General features: G+C 40.6%; 1 protein-coding gene across 1 annotated transcript in view; it reads left to right on the top strand.

Annotated features, from left to right (window-relative positions):
• Positions 1–11,433: 11,433 nt before the first annotated feature.
• SALL4 (spalt like transcription factor 4) overlaps positions 11,434–25,877 on the top strand; it is a 32,283-nt gene continuing 17,839 nt past the window's right edge. The window contains exon 1 of the mRNA XM_070940051.1: positions 11,434–11,506. Coding sequence (XP_070796152.1) covers positions 11,434–11,506 — 73 coding nt within the window. The remainder of the gene's footprint in view (positions 11,507–25,877) is intronic.

Genomic DNA, 25,877 nt, shown 5'->3' with positions numbered 1-25,877 from the left:
TTCAGTTACCACCCATCTAGATGTTACTTTAGAATATTCTATTCATTCATGATGAATATTTGATCACATGAGTAGTATTTCATAACTTGAACACTTAGTTCCCAATGATCTCAAAGGTATAATTAACTTTAAGAGATTTTGAATGGTAAAAAAATTAAAGGCTGGTTTATTCACATTAAGCATGAAAGCCAGCTGGATGACTTGGGCAAGTCACGCTCTTTCAGCCCAGCCCACCTCACAGGGTAGGAAGGGACATTGGAGGTCTTCTAGTCCAATCTCCTATCCGAGTAGGAGACCCTATACCATTCTAAACAAATGGTTGTCCAATCGCTTCTTAAAAATCTCCAGTGATGGAGCACCCACAGCAATTTCTCCTTAATTCTAGATTAGATCTCTCTTTGATAAGCTTCCATCTGTAACTTCTTGTCCTGCCTTCAGGTGCTTTGGAGAATAAGTTGCCTTACTCTTCTTTGTGATAGCCCTGAAAATATTGGAAGATTGATCTCATGTCACCCTTAGTCCTTCTCTTTGGTAGACTAGACATAGCCAGTTCCTGCAACCATTCATCATATGTTTTAGACTCCAGCCCTCTAATGATCTTTGTTGCTCTTCTCTGCACTCTTTCCAGACTGACAATGATTATTTGTTTAATCACATTAATTAATTAATTATACCGTAGATTATAAATATTGTATTTCTGTAGTCAGGAGTGAAATCTTGTGAGCTGTTGTACCTTGAGTGCTAAAATAGTTTGACCTGTCTTCAGTGCTAAGTCTTTCCTCCAGAGATGGACTCATTCTTTTTTAGTTATTCATTTATTTATTTCAAGATTTATAAGGCCACTCAACTCCGCCAGTAAGACTTTGGGTGTCGTATAAGGTAAACAATAATAAATCAAAAAGAAGTAAAAACAAAGAAAATAATCTAACAACCAGCAACAATATATAAATCCAAAATATAAAATGAAAATTGGAGACCAAACATACAACAGAACAACCAAGAAACTGAGGGGTGGGGGGGGGGGGAGTATTTAACTAAGTTGGAAGTTTGCATCTGAAGAATTGCTCATTCTTTCACATGCTTTTGCATTACTTTATATTTATTCCAAATGCATCATAAATACAGGTAGTCCTTGCCTTAACACTATAATTGAATCCAGAATTACAGTCATAAAATGTTTAATCATTAAATTATTGCAAGTTTGAATCTCCCCAGGCTCAAGGTTGACTCAGCCTTCCATCCTTTCTAAGGTAGGTAAATTGAGGACCCAGTTTGTGGGGGCAATAAGCTGACTTTGTATAAAATATACAAAAGTATGAAGGCTATTGCTTAACGCATTGTAAGCCACCCTGAGTCTTTGGAGAAGGGCGGCATATGAATCTAATTTAAAAAGAAAAAAAAAGTGTCTCCCACATACCTGATTTTACAATATTTTTTTTTGCAGTGGTCATTAATGAATCTCTTTTTTTCCAATGGGCATTTTTTGACAGAAACTGGAAATAAATACTGGAAACTGCCACTGATAAACCAAATATTGCCTGCTTTCCTGAAATGCCTCTCTAAAAAGATTGAACCACAAGTAGTCCTTGACTTACAACAGTTCATTTAGTGACTGTTCAAAGATACGACGGCACTAAAAAAACCTGACTTATCACTGTTTTTCAGAGTTATGCAGCATCCCCATGATCACATGATCAACATTCAGACGCTTGGCAACTGGTTCATACTTATGACTGTTGCTGTGTCCCAAGGTCATGTGTTCATCTTTTGCAACCTTCTGACAAGCAAAGTCAATGGGGAAGCCAGATTCATTTAACAACCAGGTTACTAACTTATCGACTGCAGTTAATTCACTTAACAAAGGTGGCAAGAAAGGTTGTAAAATGGGGGGGGGGATTTTGGACTCAGTCGTGGTCGTAAAGCAAGGACTACCTGTAATTCCATGGAATTATGCCAGGCTTCACTTTATTCCTATGCTTATATGTATCAGATTTCAGACCGGAAGTGGCCCTTTCCCCTCATCCACACTTAAAGGACAGTTTATTTAATTATTAATTATATTATATTATATTATAATTAATTAATTAATTATATTTATATTAATTAAATATAATTATATTAATTATATTATATTATATTTAATTAATTAATTAAATTTCAGACCGGAAGTGGCCCTTTCCCCTCATCCACACTTAAAGGACAGTTTATTTAATTATTAATTATATTATATTATAATTAATTAATTATATTTATATTAATTAAATATAATTATATTATATTATATTATATTATATTATATTATATTATATTATATTATATTATATTATATTATATTATATTATTATATTATATTTAATTAATTAAATTTCAGACCGGAAGTGGCCCTTTCCCCTCATCCACACTTAAAGGACAGTTTATTCTACATTATCTTCCAGCCTTTGAGGGTCAGAGGAGACATAGTCCCCTTTTGTGACCTTCTGACAAGCAAAATCAATGGGGAAAGCCAAGTTCACTTAACAACCCTGTTACTAACTTGACTGCAGTGATTCGCTTAACAACTGTGGCAAGAAAGGTTGTAGAATGGGGGAAAAATTCACTGATCAAATGTCTCACTTGGCAACAAACATTCTGGGGTCAATTGTAGTCTTAACTTGAGGACTACCTCTATTTATTTATTTTTTTTAAAAAAAGGTGGGGAGGCTAAACAGCTATTCCAAAATAATACATTGCTGATCATCTTTTGGATTTGGAAGCTAGGAAAAATGGGACAGTTTGCCAGTTCAGTTCTATATGGCCTGAATGAAAAGCATGAACTAAAATCCCATTTTCTTTTCACCCTATGAATCATACAATTCAAGTCTTATGTATACGTGAGTTTTACATAGCAGAAATTTGCAAATCAGTCTGGTTGGACGATCCGTGCCTGGAATCACCGCTGTCCAAACCTTAATGGTGGATGAAAATTAATCCCTGCTTTCCCCCAATCCCTCCTTCCCCCCTAGAGCAGGGGCTGTTGTTTCATACTGTGAAAAATACATCTGATGCTGTTTACCTTGGATGAGATGAAAAGCTTAGGCGTTTTAACAAACATCCCAGCATTTGTTTGTTTCTCTGCCTAGCCCACATACTTGTCATTCTTCCAGGCAGTGGAGCCAGTTCATGTCTCTTTCAAAATATTACAGTTCTTATAAACCTTTTCAGCTTTCTTTTATACTAACAGAAGTTTGCTCAAAGTTACCTGATCCAGATATCAGCTCATTTCTTATTATGACTCTGCCGATTCCTCCTTGTAATAAGCTGAGCGACGTGCATTCCAAAAAACACAGAGAAATGGTTATTGGAGTCTTGTTAGCAGAAATCATGGTAATGAAAATAAGGAAAGCAAACAAACACAAATGGGAATTTCCTGCGCCCACCCCTCCCTCCAAGTTTTCTCCTCACAAAGGAGCTCTTTATTTTTCCAGTTCCATATTGTGCATTTTTGTGAATCAAATCTCAAGAACCTAACTGGATACTCATGTTCTTTCTCTCCCGCTTTGTATTTTGCACTAAGCCAAAGCCTGCATAATCAACTACATTTGAGTTCAGCCATCATATTAAAACACTAGTCCTGACTTACAAACCACAGTTGTCGGGTTCATACAACACGCTAAAAAAAAAAAATGCTGATACGGAAAGCTGTAGAACTATACTGTATTGTTGCCTTGTTTGTGTATTTTATTTCTTTTTCTATTTGTATTTTTTCTTTTTTTTTCCTTTCCTTCTTTTTTTTTTTTTACTTGTGATTTTTAAACTTGGAAAATGTTCAGTAAAAACTATTTTTAAAAAAACAGCAACAACATGCTAAACCACAAGTAAACAAAAACTACCTTAAAGTTCAGAACCCCAGACTTGGTAAATAATACACAGGCAGTCCAGAGGTGGGTTTCAGCAGGTTTTGATCAGTTCTGGAGAACCGGTAGAGGAAAATTTGAGTAGTTCAGAGAACCAGTAGTAAAAATTCTGACTGGCCCCGCCCCCATCTATTCTCTGCCTCCCAAGTCCCAGCTGATAGGGAGGAAATGGGGATTTTGCAGTATCCTTACCCTGGATTGGGGAGGGAACGGAGATTTTACAGTATCCTTTCCCCTGCCACGCCCACCACACCATGCCACGCCCACCAAGCCACACCCACAGAACCGGTAGTAAAAAATTTTGAAACCTACCACTGAGGCAGTCCTCACCTTATGACCACAATTGAGCCCAAAATTTCTGTTTTATTAAATAAGCTTTTCCCCATATTACAACCTTTCTTGCTACAGTTGTTAAGTGAATTACAGTACTGCAGTTGTTAAAATGGTAACACGGTTGTTAAATGAATCTGGCTTCCTCGTTGACTGCTTGTCAGAAGGCCACAAAAGGGGATCACATGACCCCCTTGGAACACCGCGACGGTCACATGTACATGCCAATTGCCAAGCATCTGAATTTTGATCACGTGCCCATCGGGATGCTCTAATGCAGAGGTCTTCAAACTTGGCCGCTTTAAGACTTGTGGACTTCAACTCCCAGAATTCTATGCTGGCTGGAGAATTCTGGGAGTTGAAGTCCACAAGTCTTAAAGCGGCCAAGTTTGAAGACCTTTGCTGTAATGGTTGTGAGTGTGAAAAACAGTCATAAGTGACCTTTTTCAGTGCTGTTGTAACTTCGAATTCCCTCCATGGAATTGCAGGACTGCAGGTTAAAGACACTTCTCTGGGGAATGGAAAGCTACTTCTATATTGTATAGAATGTGAAGGATGTGTGTTTGTGTTTTATTTTTATGGTTATAATGTACACTGAAGATGGCATTTAATTTCGTTGTACGAGGTGCAATGACAGTAAACTAAACTATTGCTGCTGAGAAAATGGTATGAATATGTTAATGAAGCCATTAGGACTTAAGATAGAAAACGTGGTAATTTTTTCCCCCGAGCTCTACATCTGGAGGCTGGAAGAACTGACCACTCTAGACCAGGGGTGTCAAACTCGTGATGTCACGTTGTCTTCATGTGACATATTGCAACTCCCCCCCCTTCGCTAAACCAGGGGTGGGTGTGGCCAGCGTGTGATGCATCCGGCCTGTGGGCTGCAAGTTTGACACCCCTGCTCTAGACCAGCAGTCACCAACTGGTGATGCGTGGACCACTGGTGGTCAATTTTGGTGGTCTGCAGAAAAAGTATTTGCATTTTTTTTATATTGCACTATATCAGGGGTCTTCAAACTACAGCCCCTGGGACAGATACGTGCAATGAACGTTTGCAGCGTTCCTGAATCCAGTTCCACTTAGCAGCCGTGTTATTAACTTCACAACTGCAGTGAGTCACTTAACAATTGTGGCAAGAAAGTTTGTAAAATGGGGCAAAACCTAACAATTGACTTACCGTATTTTTCGGAGTATAAGACGCACCTTTTTCCCCCCCAAAAAGGGGGAAAATCTGGGTGCGTCTTATACTCTGAATGTAGCCCCGCCAAGCCTCTCAAAATGGAGGTTTCAGAGGCTGAAAAAAGCCTCAGAAATGAAGCTTCAGAAAAAAAGCCTCCAAACAGAGCTTCAGAAAAAAAGCCTCTGAAACAAAGTTTCAGAAGCTTTTTTTCTGAAGCTCTATTTCCGAGGCCTTCAGAGGCAGAAAAAAAACGTTTTTTTCTGAAAAGGAGTTTCAGAAGTTTCAAAGGCAGAAAAAAAAGTTTTTTCTGAAACAGAGTTTCAGAAGTTTCAGAGGCTGGAAAAAAAGCAAGGCACAGAGCTCACAACCAACAAACCTGTTGCTAAAATTCACCTCTGGGAACAGATGATTGGGGGTATTCCGGGAGGCCAATCCACCTGCCAATCAGCCTTTTTCTTATTTTCCTCCCAAAAAACTAAGGTGCGTCTTATACTCCAAAAAAAATATGGTACTTAGTAACAGAAATTTTGGGCTCAATTGTGGTCGTAAGTCGAGAACTAGCTGTACTCAAAGTATGCCAAGGCTCTAGGGCAGAGGTAGACAATTTATAATCAGGGCCATTGGGGAGATGCAGTTGTCAAAATCTGCAAGATCTCAAGTGTTGCAATCCTTGCATGTAACATCAACTCATCTACTGAAGGGGCATGGCTTGTATCACAACAACCCACCATCTCTTAGAATTTGGTACACACATCTTTATATGCTACAGTTTGTACCATACCAAATGCTGATGAATAGCATCTTGATTCCCAAGGAAGTATGGCTGTTGCTGGAATTATATAGCTCAGCAACCTTTGACATACCATAGGTTACCTACCTCTATGTCAATCTCAAAACAGTACTTAATACTAATTCCTGAAGTTCAGATGTATGGTTATGAAACTGGTTCACCCCAGGGGTGAAATGTAAAATTTGTTACTACCGGTTCTGTGGGCGTGGCTTCATGGTTGTGGGGTAATGTGACTGGGGTGGGCGTGGCCAACTTTTTATTTTTTTTTTAACTTTTCAAAGCATTTTTTCTAATGCTTTGAAAAGCCTCTGGCGATCAGGCAACTCAGCTGGGATCATCAGAGACTTTTGAAAGCATTTTTTAACCACCTCTTCGGCCAAGAGGTTGCAGAAAAAAATGCTTTGAAAAGCCTCTGACAATCCCAGCTGAGCCGCGCAATCATCAGAGGCTTTTTTTTTTACTTTTAAAAGCATTTTTTCGTCAGAAGAGGTTGTAGAAAAAATGCTTTTAAAAGTAAAAAAAAAAAAGCCTCTGATGATCATGCGGCTCAGCTGGGCATGGTGGGGGGGACGCAGGGATTTTTGCTACCGGTTCTCCGAACCACCCGCCGCCATCGCTACCGGATCGGGCGATCCGGTCCAACCCGGGAGCATTTCAACCCTGGTTCATCCTATTTGCTTATTTTAAATTTATTTATTTATTTATTTATTTATTTATTTATTTATTATCAATTAAAAATAGATGTCTACGGAGATTCTCGGTCATCCAGGTCATGGTTGTCCCAAAGGTGTTTTTTCAAGAGGCAACTGGACTTTCTGTTTTTTTTTTCCTTGAAGACATTTCACTTCTCATCCAAGAAACTTCTTGAACTCCAGTTGCCTCTTGAAAAAACACCTTTGGAACAATTAAAAATAGAGTTTAAAAAAGACCTGACTCCAACTAACTTTACATATAAAGTGCCACATTAAAAAAAAAATGAATAAGTGTCTGAGAGAGGAGAAACATGCAAAATAGAAAAATATATAAGACAAAATCTTACAGGGGTTCATCCATAACCTGCCTCAATGTTGAAGAGAGCAAGCTAAGTTTTCTATGCCTTTCAAAACATCATCAGGATAGGGGCCATATGGATGTGCACCTTAGAACTCCACCACTCTTTGCACTGCAGTAAGAAATTTCACGAGACTTTTTTAAAAACCTGATTGGAAAATGGAAATTTTCAGGCATGGAATTGGTTGGGAGCAGTGGTGAAATTCATTTTTTTTTTACTACCGGTTCTGTGGGCGTGGCTTGGTGGACATGGTGTGACTTGGTGGGCGTGGCTTGGTGGGCGTGGCAGGGGAAGGATACTGCAAAATCTCCATCCCCACCCCATTCCTGGGGGAAGGATAGTGCAAAAACTCCATTCCCACCCACTCCACGGGAAAGATACTGCAAAATCTCCATTCCCACCCACTCCAGGGGGAAAAATACTGCAAAATCTCCATTCCCACCCCACTCCAGGGGAAAGATATTGCAAAAACTCCATTCCCACCCACTCCAGGGGAAGGATACTGCAAAATCCCTATTCCCTCCCCACTCCTGGCGGAAGGATACTGCAAAATCTCCATTCCCACCCCACTCCAGGGGAAGGATACTGCAAAATCTCCATTCCCACCCCACTCCAGGGGAAGGATACTGCAAAATCTCCATTTCCATCCCACACCAGGAGAAGGATACTGCAAAATCCCTATTCCCTCCCCTCTCTGGGGGAAGGATATTGCAAAATCTCTATTTCCACCCCACTCTGGGGCCAGCCAGAGGTGGTATTAACCAGTTCTCCAAACTACTCAAAATTTCCACTACCAGTTCTCCAGAACCTGTCAGAACCTGCTGGATTTCACCCCTGGTTGGGAGAGGCCTTTTCACCCAGTGAGTCCAATCCCTGCTCATTGCAGGGCAGACAATTGCCTGGTTTCTCTTGAGCTCATTGACTGAGAAGGTTCATTATCTCCCTTGGAGATTGATTCCTTTGTTGAGTTGTGCTTATGGTTGGCTGGCTTTTCTGTCTTACTGTAACTGAAAACCAGTACTCCATCTTCTGCTCTCTGGAATGATAGACATCAGATATTAACCTTCTACGTTGCATCCTTTTAGTGTCTTTACAGTGTTCGCTCCCTCCAGCCATCTTTTTCTCAAGATTTAATATACTCAGTCCCTTATATAAGTCTTTTGTTTTCTTTGTACCCATTTCAATTATTCTGAGCTTTTCTTAAAATGTTAGGCATCATCTGCACCATACTTGAGATACAGAAATAGTTGCATTTCTAAGCCATTGAGAGTTAATTTCAATGTTTCAAACAGTATTAAAGTTACAAATAGCAAGTTACATAAATGAAACAGTGAATAAATGAATTCTGCATTAACAGCTACTCACACTTTTCTAATGTACCATCATTACCTTGAATTTTACTTATACTGTATATTTTAAACTATCAGCTCTCTCAGCTGTGTTTCATTTGCAACTTTTTATACAAAACCTTTTAGTCCTTAATCAACTGGGAGAAAAATCTTGCTAGAGAGGGAATTTTGAAGCACGAGTATTGAGTCTACTCCTTACTCAAGAAAGGAGTAACAAACATATCATTAAAAGTGCTACGTGGTCTTGCTAGAGGCTTTATATAGGTTATCAAAACCAGCCTTAGTTCTCAGTCTGCCACTTTTCAGAATGATTAGTTTCACACATTGCAGCAAACCACAGTTTTTTTTAACTGTCACCTACTGAATATAAGAACCAGTTAAAATAGTAGTTAAGCCATCAGGCTAGAAACCAGGAGATGCTGCCTATGTCTTGCCTTGGGCACAAAACCAGCTGGGTGACTGGAGCCAGTCACTCTCTCTTAGCCCTACCAAGCAGGCAATGTCAAACGACATCCAAAATCACAGGGACTTGTCCAGGCACTTATCAGAAGTCAGATCTGACTTGAAAATGTACACACACTGAATACACCACAGCATCTTATTAAGCCAAACTCAAACCACTTTAAGACTTAGTGGAAAGTGTGACCTAGATTAGAGAAGGACAGTGGCTACTAGTAAGCCAAAACCAGGGGCATGGATTCAATCTTTGTCTGACCAAAACATTGTGCAGCTTGTTTGCTTGGGCTTAGATATGTGAACTACTTAAATAACAAATTAATGTTGCCTCTTGTGAGCACTCTGTCTGCAAAACAACTTGCCATTCAAGAGGAATGCATATGTGCTTCCTATTTTGTCCTTCATTGGAGCAAACTGAACCACAAACTTGTCAAACCTATTTGACACTTAAGTGTGTTGTGTGAACCCAGCTAGGAGGCTGGTTTAGGATTTCATGTCTGAGTTTATACCCCACAATTAAGCCAACGAGTTATAAGTTTCACATACCCACATCCAGTTAAGTTTCCTTGGGTTATAACAGTTTATGGGCTTTGTGATTTTTCTGTGTTGGATGTCCTGTTTGATTCCAGAAAGCAATCCAAGAATTAACTTTGATGAACTCAACTCAGGGTGTCACACAAACTAACAATAGTGGGTTAACTCAATAAAGCACAGTTCAGTTAACTTTGGGTGAGCCCGTTGTGGAAATTCAGGCTGTATAAAAGGCTGTATATTCTGTGTCATAAGGGAGAATTGTATTTGCAACCTTTTTTACAAGGTAATCCATTCACAGTTTGGAAATCTTAAGCAGCTTGTCCTTTATCCCCCCCAAGGACCATCTTATCTTTGAACATTCGCTTGAAACCGGATTGTCAGATTCATGCAGGCTTCTCAACTCCTCTGTACATCCCTTTTTCTTTCTTCCTCAAAGTGGAAATCGCTCCCCACCCCACCCCACCCTACCCTTTTCAAGGCAAATAAGCTAAAGAACCTGCAAGCCTAGAGCTAACCCCATCTGGGCTGCACACCTCTGGACGACCACCAGGTGGCAGCCAAGCCAGATTTCACCGTCTCTCTTCTGCCATCTAGTGGTCCTCCGGATTTTTGGCAGAAAATGAAGTGAGCTCCCCACACACATGCACACACACTCGAAAATCCAATTCAAGGAAGGCATTTTCACGGAATTAATTTTTAAAAATGTATACATTCGCTCAATGTAAAGACGCCTGAATGGCGCAGCAGACTAATGCTACTGTTAAAGGTAGTATTTAGCTTCCAGCTGCCTGCAATTACTGCGGGTTCAATTCTCACCAGGCTCAAAGTTGACTCAGCCTTCGATCCTTTCTAAGGTAGGTAAAATGAGGACCCGGTTTGTGGTGGCAATAAACTGACTTTGTATAAAATATACAAAAGTATGAAGGCTATTGCTTAACGCACTGTAAGACGCCCTGAGTCTCCGGAGAAGGGCGGCATATAAATCAAAATAAAATAAAAATAAATAAAAATAAAAAAAAATGGCCAGGAGTGATTTTCACCATTTCCTCTTTTCGTTCTTTTTCTCTCGAACTCGACGGCTCTGATTGTCAAGTAAATCTTTGAAGGCAGCCTACCCCCCCCCCCAAAAAAAAGGGGGGGGAGGGGAAAGTAAAGAAGCAAAGGATAAAGTTTGCACGAAAGCTTCCTCCGGAGGAGGACTGGGGAGAAAAAATGTGATTTTCTTCAGTGTAACGGGGGGCGGGTGGAGATGCTTTTCAGGATCCTTTCCACGCGCGCACGGACAAGCCCTAAGTTCTCCATGGAGGCAGAAGACAATGCGAGGGGAAGATAAGGGAGGCAGGGGGAGGTTGTCCAGCCTGCCTAAGAAAACCAGTTCTGCCCCGGCTGTTTATTTACTTTCAAAGATGGACTCGAGAGCTGCTGCTCGCCTCTTTTCCCTCTCTCTCTTCCTTCCCTTCAGGGAAATACCACCCAATCGAGCCGGCGGGCCTCTTGCGCGAAACCCCTCGCCTGCGCGGCGGCGGCGGCGGCGGCGTCCGGCATCCACCCTTCAACCACCCGGACGAAGCCGGGCGGACAGGAGCGGGTCGAGGGAGAGACTACAGTGCCCAGCGTCCCCTTCTGCTCCCTGATCAATGGACCTTATTTGAATAATCTGTGAGCTCTTGGACTCAGGCCAATCAGCTGTCAGGGACCCATGATAAATCGCAATGCATTATTGATAATCATAATTACTCTGACATGCGCATTCCGCTCTTTGGGAGTAATTTCCCAACTCCAGGAATTTGTTGTGAAGAAGAAGAAAATAATTGCTACTATTTTGCTCCCGATGCGTGTTGTGCACCATGTCGAGGCGCAAGCAAGCGAAGCCCCAGCACATCCATTCGGACGAGCGGCAGTTCCCGGATGTAGCAAATGGTAAGGGGAGGAAAAGAAAAAAAAAAAAAAACAATCGAGGGAGAGCCGGTCAATTTCCAACTTTAATTGATGGGGGGGGGAGAAGAAATCAAGCAGGGGGATCGGGTTGGGGGTGGGGGGTTTGCATGCTTTTGTGCGCGTGTGAGTGGCTCCTTCTCCCACCTACCCCGTGCCGCATCGGGGTTTCTTGACCGGGATCCTGAGCCAAACTCTCGAAAATCTGGACCACTTCTCTTTCATCCTGATTTCCCACGACTGCGGGAGCAGATCGGAAAGTGTGTATCTTTATTTCTTAATATGCGCCTCCCCCCCCCTCTTCCACCCCATAGTCTTTCCTTCTTCCTTCATCCATCGGTGCTTGAATGTAGGTTTTAATTTATCGGTGGGAGGGAAATTGAACTCTGAACTCAGACTATTTTTATTTATGGAGAAGAAGAAAAAAAAATCCAGGTTTTCGTAGTGGGTGATTCTCTTTCCCCCCCCCTCTCCCCCCCCCAAAGCCCCTTCTCCGGTTGGGAAAAGTTTTTCTACCTCCTCAGTGTAGGTTGTCTTTAGCATCTCTCCCGCACCCCCCCAATATCCTCGGGATTGATTTGGAGCCATCGTAGCCGAAAGCCGCGGCCAGAAGGTAACTCCCTAAATATTTCTGGAAGGGAGGGGTGCGCCGAGAGGAACGCTGCGAAATACCTTTTGTGATATCTCTCTCCCCCCCCCTCCTTCCTTCCCCGTTTGTGCCTCTTATTTGGATGAACTACTGCTGCTTCTGCCATTTAGTAACTAAAAACTCGCCGAGAGAGAGATTACAATCGCTCGGGACCTTTTGTAGCCTGACCTCCAGCCATCTTTGATTTCCGACTTCCTAAAATAACTCCCGTGAGCTAATATGGGGGGGGGGGGAGAGAAGGGAGGGCAGAGAGCTTTTAAAAATCTTCCCGAAGTAGCTGCATGGAACCTCCACCTTCTCTCTCTCTCTCTCTCTCTCTCTCTCTCTCTCTCTCTCTCTCTCTCTTTCACTCACTCACGCGGATCTCCTATAATTGATAGCGTGGCTTGATCTTTTGGCAGATTTAATTGATTTTGATAATGGGGAGGGGGAGCCGGCGCTGGAAAAGAAGCGCTTTGGTGATGGTAAAAGCGCAGAACTGGACGAAAGGGGGAAAGGGGTACATTTCGGGATGGTGCGCTGAATTAGAGACGAGGACTTTGAAATCTCCTCCAAGGTTTTGGAAAACTGGATTTCAAATCTTATGATCCATCCTTTTTTTTTTTCCGGGGCGGGGGAGGCGCATGGGAGATGAATGGAGTTAATGGACCCACCAGGAAGGGGAAGACACTTTAGGAATAATCAGTTTAATATAGAGAGCCCTGAGCTTTGTAGTTTCGGACGGGGGGGGGAACCTGATACTTTAAAATATTGGAAACTATGCCTAATCGATACACCTCTCCAATCTCTCTCTCTCTTTCTCTCTCTCTCTCTTTCTCTCTCTCTCTCTCTTTGGATCTCTCTCCCCCGGCTCCAGAGGCATAAATGCAAACTTTGGGTGAAATCTTTAGGTCTACTTTTAATGTTTAAGCAAGCGAGGAGAGGGTGAAGATCTCCCTGAAGCCCAGATCCGCCATCCCAATTGATAGGAATGCATATTTTGGGAAAGGGTGGGTGAGAGCTGCAGGAGGTTTGAGTCTCTTTGCCCCCCCCTCCCCTCCCCTTCAGCCTCCCTCTTTTCTTTTGAGTCCAAACGTGCAATTGTTGAGCCCGGTTAATGGTGATTTAAGAAAACGAGCGAGCGAGCCCAGAAGGCTATAAATCCCATGTTTAATGCATGACTGTTTTTCCTTTGTGCATCTGGTTAGGATGGAGCTGGCGCGGGAGGGGGGCACGTTGGAGGTGATGTTGCCACATGTAAATCTCGCTGCCGGCAGCTGGAAACCCACCCGGGAGACTGTCTTGAAACAAAAGGGTTAATAACTTCTTTGGAGTTGCGTGATGGAGGGGGGGAGGGGGGGAACGAGGGCAATCGGAAGATTAGGTAGATGTTCCTGCTTAAAGTGTGTTTCTGCTCCCGCTGCAAGGCACCCGAGCTTCCAAATAATACTTCTTGAATCAATTTTTATCTCAATACACACAAATTAATTTGCAGCCAAGGCTTCAGCTGTTGTTGGGTTGTCGCTTTAGGGTTGCGGAACCCTTTAACATCAGAAGAAATGGGGATTGGGGGAGGGAGGGAGAAGAGAGAGAAAAGGCGACGTCTTGATAAATCTTTTGAGTATGTTGTCAATCTGGGAAAAAGCATCCGCGCTTTTTAAATCGCGCTGAAATGTTTGTTTATCGTTGCGGATCCGGGATGTTTCGATTGCTCTGCTGCGCCACCTCGAGGATGCGGCCGGCGTCGCACGGCCCATCAGATTAAAAATGTGGATTTGGTTTCCCTGCCTTTGGGGGGGGGGGGTTTAATGCTCAGGGGTCTGAAGGATCGGATGAAATGGACAGCGACACCCAGACGCCTATCTTCACAGAATGTAGCTGAAGGTTCACTGAATGAAATTTCTGAACAGGGTGTAAGCCAATGATGATGCGGTCACATTAAAAGGAAAAAAAAATTGCATTTGATGCCCTTCAAATAAATTGGGCCAATTCCCAGTTAATAGAAAATTGCAGAAGATCGAGTTCGGCCTATCCAGCTTATTAAATCACTGTACTGAGCAAGGTATTTGATCTCCCAAGATTCTTTAAACTCTCTTGCTGAATTTCCATGCAACAAAGCCAAAAAAGGCTTTACTTGCATTTTATATAGAGTAAACTCAGCTAGTGTGGCTTCGTTTATTCAAGAAAATAAGCAAATTAAAGTTTAACACACTGTCTGAACCCCACTGTGGTTCTCTGTCCATTCCAATTCTGAAAGGAATGTGCTCAAAAAGAAACCCTAGATATTTTGGACATGAGCTTTAACTAATATGACCTCTCTAGTCCAAGATTATGGAAACCCTCCTGCAAAAAAAATAGCTAGTACTCCTACATAGGTAATCAAGCATCTTGTGTATTTAAAAGATTGCAGCACTTAAGGTGGCAGGGTTACAGTATCAGAAAACACTTCGGTTGGATTCACACAACATGCGGCTAAACCTTAATGTGGTTAGTTGGCATGTACCTTTGCAAACTGAACCTCCTCACTATTCTGGCTAGTAAATGGTTGAGGGTTCTGGGTGCTGTATGAATGCAGCCTTTGCTTCTCCTTCCATTTGTAACCTCAGGATAAACCTGAGAGGTAGATGTAGCCAAATACTGTAAGGAATTGAATTTGGGTGTTTCACATCAGCCTCAGGGCCTGGATAAGAGAGTTAGTCTGGTGTAGTGGTTAAGGTGCTGGCTAGACACCAAGAGACTATGAGTTCTAGTCCTGCCTTAGGGATGAAAACAAGCTGGGTCACTTTGGACTCATCATTCTCTCTCGGTCCATCCTACCTCTCAGAGTTGTTGTTGTAGGAAAAATAGGAGGGAGGACTGCTAAGTATGGACGCTGCCTTGAGTTAACAAAAATAAATGCAGGATTAAAAAAATCTAACATACTTTCCAAAGAATGGAAATTGTGTTGTATTACTGTACTGTCAAACTCTTGCCCTCTATTTTTGTACTGGGGGATGTATTTTTAAATGGTAGGGAGAATCATTTTAAAGGTGAGAAACTCATAGAAGATATCTGACTGTTAACAGTTTGTGCGTGGAAGAAGTCTAGCAACTGAGCTATATCTAGCTGAGGCACTTTAAGGTATGATAATAATTAAAATAATTATTAATTAAATAATTTAAATAATTTAAAATAATTAATTTAAGAATTCTGAAAGATTTGTTGGGAGACATTTTCCCACATTTTGGGTGGGGTTTATAATGAAATCAAGCTCTTTATCTTTTGCCTTGAAATGAAATCCAGATACTACAGAAATTTGCAAAAAAGACTTAAGTGGATATGGGGAGGGCCAGAGTGGGAAGGATGATTAATTTGATGGGTCAAAATAATAACAGGTGATTGTCTTAAAAGCAACCATTTCATACTGACAATTAGCACTTCCCACCGTCCAAAGGTTTTAATTGCTCTTTGCAGCTGCTAACTGTCCTTGAGGCAAACTTCTTTTTTCTTAATATGTGAGGTATATCTGATAAGATTCTTCCATATGAATAACTGCAGGATCTTCAAGTATTTTTAACTATTACATTTGAAAGATAAAAACAAATATAAAACAGCACGGGAGAGCTCTTCCTGAATATTCTTCCTGATTGCGTCAATTACTTTCTGACATACACTGGTGTGGAAAAGATCTCCAAATATTTCACCTGAAACACGCACGAGGTCATTTTATTTCAGAAAGGAAAAAAAAAGATTAAGCAGTGCAAACCTTCCTTAGGACAAGAAAGTTTCTTTTATGCTTGCAAGAGAAGGTAAGGGGGGGGAGGTGCCTTCGTGATGATTTTCTTTCTGTCCCCACCTTTTTTTTTAAAAAAAAAAATTCAACTGAAACATCATATTGGCTGCAGTGATTGGGCCTTTTCTCCAAAGCCTCACGCAGCTTATGATGCTTTTTTGACAAGCTGCTGCTCTAACCTTTGCCTCCTCCTGCCTTCTGTGGGTGGTAAGTTGATGTCAAGCTTACAATTAGGACTTTCCCGCAATTGACCTTGGCAGCAGGATTTGGGGCTGTTTTGGTTGGTCTTAAAACACTGCCCTAGTGTTAAGTGTGGTCTGGAGTTGCCTTGTTTATAATTGGAGGGACTTGGTGGTACGTTGAAGCTTCCATAGCTTACTAGTCGGTGCAGAGGAAGAAATGATTCTTGGATAAGGTAGAACAACTTGTTACCGTCTTCTCTTTCTTTCTGTCTGTCTCTTTCTCTTCCCGGGTGATGCAGTGCAAAATTGAATGAGGTACTCTCTATTATTACTTAAATACATGGGCTTCTGGCTGGTAATGTCTGGTTTGAAGTTTATATTTCCCCCAGCTCTAATCTTTGAATTCAAACCCAGTCCAGATCACTAGCTAAGAATTCTTTTATGGATCTTGCAGTATTTTACATAGATAGTGTTATGTTTATCAATGCTTTTTTTGATATGTTTATCATAATGCTTTTTAATGCTTATCGAATGCTCCTGGCAGGAATGCAGTATTAGCCAATATGGATGAAGTCATGACTCTTTTGTGCATAGATAACTCATCAGTTGTGATCCTGTTTTTCTAAAATGCCACCAGGTCGAAATTTTATTTTAAATCTCTTTTTGTTTCCTGTATCTATTTGCCTGTTTGCCTTTCTTAGAAGGCTACTTGTGATATAAACACAGGATTCTTTAATTTGATCCATCCAAATTTGAGAATTTGAACATTTCTCTCTCTAAGTCTTTAAAATCATGTTTAGTAGAATTGGTAGACTTTTTCACTAAAGCATAATTTTCTTTTAAAGATGTGTTACTTGGGGGAAAGAAAAGGTATTACATTCCTTCAAATGGTTAATGTTATGTGCTGTTCCAAGGCAGCATATTGAAGTCTGTTTCAAGTGAGTGAATTCCTTTCACTTCTGTGTGGCTTATTAGCAACTACAGTACACACATTTAGCTATCTCCAATCTCTTAACAAATGTGTTTGGGTGTTTTGCATTTTTCCTAATTTGGTGCAAGACTTTTAAATCCAGGAGAGTTTTATCATCTGCTTGACATGTGGTGTGATATTCACAAACAGCTGTGACAGTTTGATATGTGTTTTAACTTAAATGGCTGAAAGCAAAATCAAACACCTCATGCATTTAAAAAAAATTTTTTTTTTGTTACAGTGGCCCACACAAGCTTCTTGGTGACCCACATGTGTAACTAATTAGTATTGATTTAACTCTTAGGATATCTAATGGTGTTATCTTCATGCTTGGAATATTGGAAATGTTTAACCAAATAAAGCAACACTCTCCCACCCCCATACTAAGCCTTGCTATGTGCCTAAAATTCTTGGCCAAATATCTACCCAAGAAACAATTTGGAAATAGTTGTTCTTGGTATTGGCCCCGCGGTTAATGCGACTCTTTTGCAGAACAAGTAAAAAGCTTGTTTTGTGAGACAGAGACTCTGACTTGTAACATGATCTGTTTGTAATGTTCACAATGCTATAATTTTAATAGGAGTAAAACCATCCATATTCTGCCAAAGAGAGAGAGAGAGAGTTCTCAAAGTGCTTCCTCTTGACTGAATTATGCTCTATTTGGGAATTACAATCTCTGCTTTGGTGGACAACTTTTGAAAACAAATTTTTAAAAACCAATCCTCATAATGGAAGTGGGATGAATATAATAATTCTCTGAAGCATGAGAATTCTTTTGGAACAAATTGGATCCTATCAGCAGTTGTAAGCACTTGAGTAAATTAAATCAGATTATGAAAGGGCACCAGGGAAAACTTCACGGACTTGTGTTAAATACTGATGCCCAATATCGCATGATCTCATCTATACTTTAAGATCTGCTTCCTGTTTGTTGTGAATCTAGATTTCTCAGTGGAGTTTGGTGCATTTGAGTTATTCAATAAGTTTACAAGATCTTTAAAACATAAAATGCCTATGCATTTTTTGAAGAGGTACAGAACCTGATATTCATACACTGGATCTGGGGTTAAAATATTTCCCAATGTAATTTTTCTACATGCATTGGTATCCTAACTCCCATCATCCCCAGACAATATGCCCAGTTTAAATTTGAAATTTAGCCTATACCTAGACCTGTATTCTACAATGTCTTCTCACATTTAAGAGAATGAGATATGCTATTCTTTCTGGTTTCTCATCTAAGTGTAATACATAGATTCTGATAAATAATAAAACAGCTTTTCTCAATTTAATGTTCCTCAGGTACGTTGGACATCGAGTTTTTAAATTCTCAACAAACATGGGATTATGGAATTTGAAATTCATTGTACCTGCAAGGGAACCAGATTACATTTGTTCAAAAGGCTAGGCAGTGGTTATTTATTTATTTATTTATTTAATTTATGTATGTATGTATTATTTATTTGTTTGTTTGTTTGTTCATTAGTGGAGCTCACAAGTTCTAGTCCCAGAGCCAGCTGAATCATTTTCAGCCAGCCCACCCACCTCACAGGGTTGTTGTGCGGAAAATAGGAAGTGGAAGATGTGTCGGATATGTTTGCCACCTTAAGTTATTTATAAAAATAAGGCAAGGTATAAAAAAATAGATAAAAATGATGATACAGTTTGGGCAAAAGAACAGGTAAAAATAGGTACGCTAAATTCTATTAAACTTCATTTTTTAATGGTGACGGTTGCTCACATTCACTTCAGTGACTAAACCCCCCCCCAGCATAATTAGCATTACATCATGCTATGCCTTTAACCATATGGTAGTTTATTGGTCATGATGACTAGATCCACTCAGCGTTCTAAGGCAAAGTAAAGCAGGCTATGGCTTAGCCTAATGCATGAACTTGTCTGGGTATTTCAACCATGAATCAGAGTTTGCCTTCAAAACCCTGCTTGAGGTTTCTGAGGATACCTAACTGACCATGGTGAAAAAAAAAAGTTTGGCTCAATAGGCTTTTGTTGTGATTCAAATGTTTTGTTTCTTTTTGCATTGTGAAAGACACTCTGAATGCATGGGTGGTTTTGATTACTTCGGATTCAGGCCTGAGTCTTGGTAGTGAAATGTGCCCAAATTGGTACTAGGATCACGGGGATTTGAGAAGAGTTGCATGTGGCCATCCAATCCCAAAGGTGCTTTTTCAAAAGGCAACTGGACTTTGTGTTTTTCTTTGAAGTTGTTCTCTTCTCACCCAAGAAGCTTCTTCAGAGAAAAAAAACACCTTCGGGACAACCAGCTTATTTCACCTTTGGGAAATAAGGAGAAATTTTCTGACAGTGAGAACAATCAACCAGTGGAACAGAAGTTGCCTTCGGAAGTCGTGGGAGCTTCATCACTTGAGACTTTCAAGAAGAGATTGGACTGCCATCTGTCAAAAATGGTGTAAGGTTTCCTGCTTGGGCGGGGGGTTGGACTAGATGACCTAGTCCAACCTAGTCCAATTCTGGGAGTTGAAGTCCACAAATCTTAAAGTGGCCAGGTTTGAAGACCTCTGACCTGCAGGATCCCTTTCAAATCTGTTAATCTGCAATCTGTAACCAAGACGTGGATGACTGAGAATCTCCATAGACTTTGCCATCCAATCTCTCTTCATACAGGCTTTCTCCTTAGCAGGAAGCGGTCTACTTCACAACTACAGGTAGCTCTCAACTTATAACCACAATTAACATTTATGTTGTTAAGTGAAACATTTGTTAAGTGAGTTTTGTGCCATTTTACAACTTTTCTTGCCAGTTATTAAGCGAATCGCTGCAGTTGATAACCTTAAATCTTGGTTGTTAGGTGAATCTGGCTTCCAGATTCACTTATCTCGCTTCTGACTTTGCTTGTCAGAAGGTCACAAAAGGTGATCATATGATCTTGGGACACAGTAACGGTCATAAATATGAACCAGTTCCCAAGCATCCAAATTTTGATCACATGATCATATGATCATATAGAGATGCTGCAAATGTCGTAACTTTGAAAAACGGCCATAAGTGTTCTGCCCCAGCTACGGACTCCAAAGAACACAGCACCCACAAAGTATACAAAACTTAATTTACTAAAATAACTCAGTCTTTCTCAAACAAAGGCTGTTAATAAACTTTCTTAACAGCCTACAAGAAACCAAAGATAAAGTAATCACAATCTTACTATGGTTGGCAGAAAGCCCAGAAGCAATTTTGCAGAGAATCCACACGCGAAGGAGAGAGAACTAAAGTTGTTCCCTACAAATTGCTTCAGTCAGCGTTCCTCCTTAAATAGGCTAAGGGAGTGGCCAATTAGCCCCAAGCCTTACTCTCGAGGAGACCTCCTCCTGAGGAGCCACTCCTGCCTTTTGGCAGCTCTGCGCGCCCATTTATCGAGAAGAGGCTCCTCCTCTTCATCCTCTTCACTTAAAGGAGCTTCTGGAGGTTCTGAAGGCCCTGGCTGAATCCCTGCCTCTGGCACCACATCTTCTTCAGCCTCCTCATTGTCTGACTCGAGTGCCAGCTGCAAAGGCTGCTGGCGTAGCACCACACCAGCCTCCTCGTTGTCAGAATCAGCTACAATATGCACAGGCCGCTGACGGGCCACAACAATAAGTTTTTCACATTTTTCAGTGCCATTGTAACTTTGAACTGTCTCTAAATGAATTGTTGCGAGTTGAAGACTACCTGTACTGTTAAGATTTAAAACCAGGTCTGTGTGATTTGTGGTTTATCAAGCTCAGCCCCGCCTTCCCTGTGAACTATTTCTCTATACCCATCTCCTGCAGCAAAACAGAAGATGCCTCATCTTTTCTGGAGGGCTGCAAGTTAATGGGTGTAGGAACAATGTGACACAATTTGGTGAGTCACTATTGCACTGGTCTAATTTTACTTTTGTTAGCTCATTTGTTTCCTTATTGCCTGAATTTTAGTCTTATCTGGTTGAATCATGGTTGGCAGATAGCCATTACTCAATAACATGATCTTTTTTAAAAAAATAAATTTTATTTATAAACATTTTTGAATACAGTGCATTGTCAGGGTATACCATTTACAAATAAGAGAGGCCAAAGAAAGGGTGATAGTAAATATTAACAGACAAACTAATAACAGTAATAATAATATCATAGCAATAATAATATAACCAAATAGTTTTAATTAAATTTCTTCTTACATTAGCTTATTTACATTTGTGTTGATTATTATAATTATAGTTATATTCATCTCTATTTTCAATACAAACATTCATAGTCTTACTTTTTCTAATTTCTACCTATTGTCTCTATCCATTCGTAAACTTTATTCCACATCAAATAATATTCTGTGTCGTCTTTATCTTTTATTTTTAAAGTTAGTCTGTCCATTTTGGCACAGTCTGAAATTTTCCAAATTATAGCCTCCTCTGGTGGGGTGTTCTCATTTTTCCAATACTTAGCATATATGATTCTTGCTGCTATCAATAACATAATCTAATATTAGATATACTGGATGAAAAATTATAAAATGGTGGTTGAAGAACTGAAGATCTATTCCTCTTGTTTCTTCCTCAAAGCTGCTGGGTCTTTATCTCTTCTCGTAGTCTTATCTCAGATAATCAGACTAAAAGTCTGTCTGACTTTTTCTTGGCCGATTCTCTTTGCCCAAAATTCATATTTTGCTGCCCTGGTATTAGGAGGCTCCTCAATTGCTTCTTTGGAACTTAGATTTATCATTCTTTGTATGGAGCAGATAACAGGTCACTGCTCCTATGTTAAAAAAAAGCACTGAGCATCTTGCTTCCCTAAAGCTTTACTAGATCTTGGTTCTTCATAGTTGGGGGATCGGTAATTGATTTCTTTCACTAAGTTTGACCTTCGTCAGCATGAATCATCTGGAGTTAATATAAACTGAAAGTATTCTTCTACACGGCACCTAAAACTCAATGCCATCACCTTTCTGCATTATTTAATTTCAGTTTTTTCACATTTTTGAACCATCCACACAAATACATTATACATCGTGTTTGGTCTTCGAGCTTTAGCATCACAGCTAACCCTGTGCAGGTGTTGAGTGAATGCATAGAGCTCAAACTAGGTTAAAAAATGAGACAGACAAGATGCCCTACTCCTTTCTTTCACTGTTTACCAAGTAATTACCATGCATGTCTACAGGAATGCTGTATAAATGTTTGCTTGAATGCAAGAATAACTGTTTGCATGATTTGGAAGCCTGCTTAAGATTTTGGATCATGTAGAGAGAACCGCATGCCTGTTCAAACCAGGCAAAGACGTTCCTTTCAGACCTACTTATTGTTGGAGGTTGTGAAATGGAGGGGGAAGGGCTTTGTTTATTTATTTGTTTATTTACTATTTTATTTAATTTCTATGCCATCCCATCCTACTGAGCTTGACTCTCTGAGGGCTATGTTGCAACTCCATTCTCGGTATCTTTTCATGTCTTTCAACCAAAGAGGGCTAATCTCATCAGCATTTCTAAATTTTGTCAGCATCTACTTACCTGATAGTCTGAGAGAATAAGCTATGCTTCTCATATCAGAGCTAGAATTCATATTGGGGGTGGGTGGGAACATTAGTTCTTTCAAGCTTTTAATGAAAATGGCTAATTCCTGGCTGTTGGTTTAGTTGCAAAGCTCTCGTGCCGGCATTTTCTTTCTTTCATCACTGAAGGCTGCTGATGCATCCATTCTAGCTGCTAGTTTCTGATCATGGTTTTGAACATCTCCACATGAAGAAACGTATGAGCGTCATGAGAATGTATGACATAAATATGATAACAAATTAAAACTTGAATTGCACCGTTCCAGCCATTGACCTAGTTTGACTTTTACTAGCAACTAATCAGGTTGAACCCCTTTGACATTATGAATCTTCAGAGGAAACTTATATTAGGGAAGGTTAGATATGCATGATGCAAATTGATGGCATCTACATAATGTCTATAGCAGTGGTGCGTTTCACATTTTGTTAACCACCGGTTCGCCACGAGCGCATGCCTTTTGCACATGTGCCTAGCCTTCCGTGCATGCGCTTTGCTCGTGCGCATGCCTTCCGCACCTGCACCCTGCCTCAAAAACATGCCTAAATAGGATGGCATAGAGCCATCTGGAAGTTGAGTCATGGCCACTCAACTTCTTTTCTTTTTGGTTTGCAACATCTCGCTGCTTCTTCAGGATGACTGAGAATCTCTTATTGACATTCCAAATGGATCTTTCCCATTGCACGTCATTGTCTTATCTATGCTAAAACAGCCACTTGGTGCAACCTCCATATATATATAAACTGTGACATCATGACAGTTTTTGAATAAGGTATTGTTTTCAGCATCTTTCTAGTTTGAAGAACACCAAACATTTTGCTAGAACAGGGGTGCTGTTGTGGTACATGGAAGATCAATAGAACATTTGTTTCTCGAGCGAATCATTTAATTTAAAAGCGAAGGGAGTTTGGCTCTTCTTCAGAAGGATCACAACTCACTGGGAAAGAGTTGATGAGCTGCGGCTCTGTCTGTCATACAGCTTTAAAGAGTCAAGTTGGTGGCCATGACAGCACAATCAAATGGAATACCTGTTAAATAGGAAGCATAGCTTGGGATTGGTCTATTGCCTTTTTTGGCACACTCCTATGAATACCTCTGCTGGCATTTGTGAGTAGGTTGTGGTTGAGTCTTATTGTTCTGACCTAGGCTTCCTTTATCTTCTTTGACATGCTGCCAAATACCTAATTGGCAATTATCTTGGCAAGGCCACACGGAAACACAGAGTCAAAAACGGAGCTTCAAAGTACAAACCAACACCATGCACAACGTTGCTTCCTGCAAAGGCCCACATGCCTTTGCTCTTCCTTTATGTCTTTTGGGAGGGGCCAATCATCTCCAAGCCTTACTCCTGAGTCGTCCCTTTTGTTTTAACTGTTCTTGCCTTTTGGCAGCTCTGTGCATGCGCGCACTAGGAACATATTCCTCCTGTTCCTCTGGCTCTCTAATGTCCGACTCTGGAGGCTCCAGAGTCCACACATAACTCCCAGATGGCCCTGTCCCCATCTCTGCCTCTGATGCAGAGCCCTCGTCCGAGCCTTCCCCAGACTCTAGGACTGGCCCATGTTCCTCCCCAGCCTCCTCACTGTCCGACTCTGCTGCTAGCTCCACAAACTGCTGGCGGCCCACTTATTTCTAAACCCAGCCCATTCAATATTCAACAAATCATAGTTAAAATAAGGGAGAAATAACTGACCTTTCCATATTGAGATCTGTAACATTTGCCCAAGCAATGTAAGCAATTTTGCTAGACATCCACAAGCTTAAAAGATATGTCAGTATGGCAGAGCTTGTATCTTGTGCTTAACTGAATTTCAAGTTTCGATCATAACTGAGTCTGGCAATTATGGCCATAAGTCACGACAGTCGTATACTGAATTTATGACTTTTTATCAGAGCAGTCGTTAAATAAATGCCACGGTCATTAAACGAACTCTGTAGTTGTTAAGTGAACCCATTGTTTCCCAGGGGACAATTTTTTGCTAGCAAAACTATAGTAAATTTCAACCAAAAAATGAAATCATGGTCTTGTGACCACAGGACTTTGCAAATGGCTGTAAATGCATGCCAATTGCCATGTGCCCAGTGGTGGGATTCAAATAATTTAACAACCGGTTCTTTGCCCTAATGATTTCTTCCAACAACCAGTTTGCCAAACTGCTCAGAAAGTTAACAAGCGGTTCTCCCAAAGTGGTGCGAACTGGCTGAATCCCACCACTGCATGTGCCCCAAAACAGTCACTTGACTAGAGGGGAAATAACACCAGAACTTCAAAACCGTGTCAGAAGTAGCTTTGTATCTGTCATAATTTTCAACATTCGCAAATTGAGGACTTGCCTATATTGACTTAATTTAGATTCCCATTTTTTCCGTGAAAACTCAGAACAGCTTTCCTGAGGTTCGTCCTTAATTTTATTCACATCAAAAGTATCTTATGATTGAATTAGGCTCAGAGACTGGTCCCAGGGCCTACCTTGAGTTCATTAGTCAGTGGCTACATTGGAATGGGAAAAAAACTGCTTCTAATTATTGTTCACTAATTTGCTAATAGGTGAGGAGGCTATTAAAGGAGAACGGTTGCTTCCTTCGACCCTCCAGTCCGGTTAAATTTCTATGGATTGTAGGGGGGAAAGGCAAGGTTATAGTTATATAATTGCTAGCAGGTGATTGAAATGTCCGAATTGGGATGACTTTTTTAAAAAATGCCCTATCTTATTCTAGATTAAATCCTCCTCCTACCCTGTTTCCCCAAAAATAAGACATTCCCTGATAATAAGACCAATAGTGGTTTTGAGCGCATGGCAATAAGGCCAAGCGCTTATTTCAGGGTTCAAAAAAATATAAGACAGGGTCTTATTTTCGGGAAAAAACGGTAGTTTACCCACCTCATTTTGTTCAGCTTAAAATCTTTTTTTTCAATAAATTGTGTTGCCTGGAAAATGTGCTTGATTAAGTAGCAGCTTATTCTTTCTGGTTTGTTGATTTGCTAGCAATTGCACATTCGTATTGCAAGCAACTACCTCCTTGTGCCAGAAAATACTGTCTGGCTTCCAGATAATGCATGAAATATTAATAAACATCGGGCATCTGACAATTGTTTAGACAGTTTTGATTTAATTTTGAAAAAGAAGACTGTCGAAAGAGAACTGGAAATATGTGGTATAGGTAGTCCTTGACTTACAACAGCTCATTTAGTGACCGTTCAAAGTTACAACAGCACGAAAAGAGGGATCTATGATTGTTTTTCCCACTTACAACCGTTGCAGCATCCC

This window comes from Pituophis catenifer, unplaced genomic scaffold (genome assembly GCF_029215685.1).
Source record: "Pituophis catenifer annectens isolate HBS135680 unplaced genomic scaffold, rPitCat1.0.hap2 SCAF_3, whole genome shotgun sequence".
Lineage (NCBI taxonomy): Eukaryota > Metazoa > Chordata > Lepidosauria > Squamata > Colubridae > Pituophis > Pituophis catenifer.
Note: the sequence above shows the minus strand (reverse complement) of the source record. Positions and strands in the feature narration are given on the sequence as shown.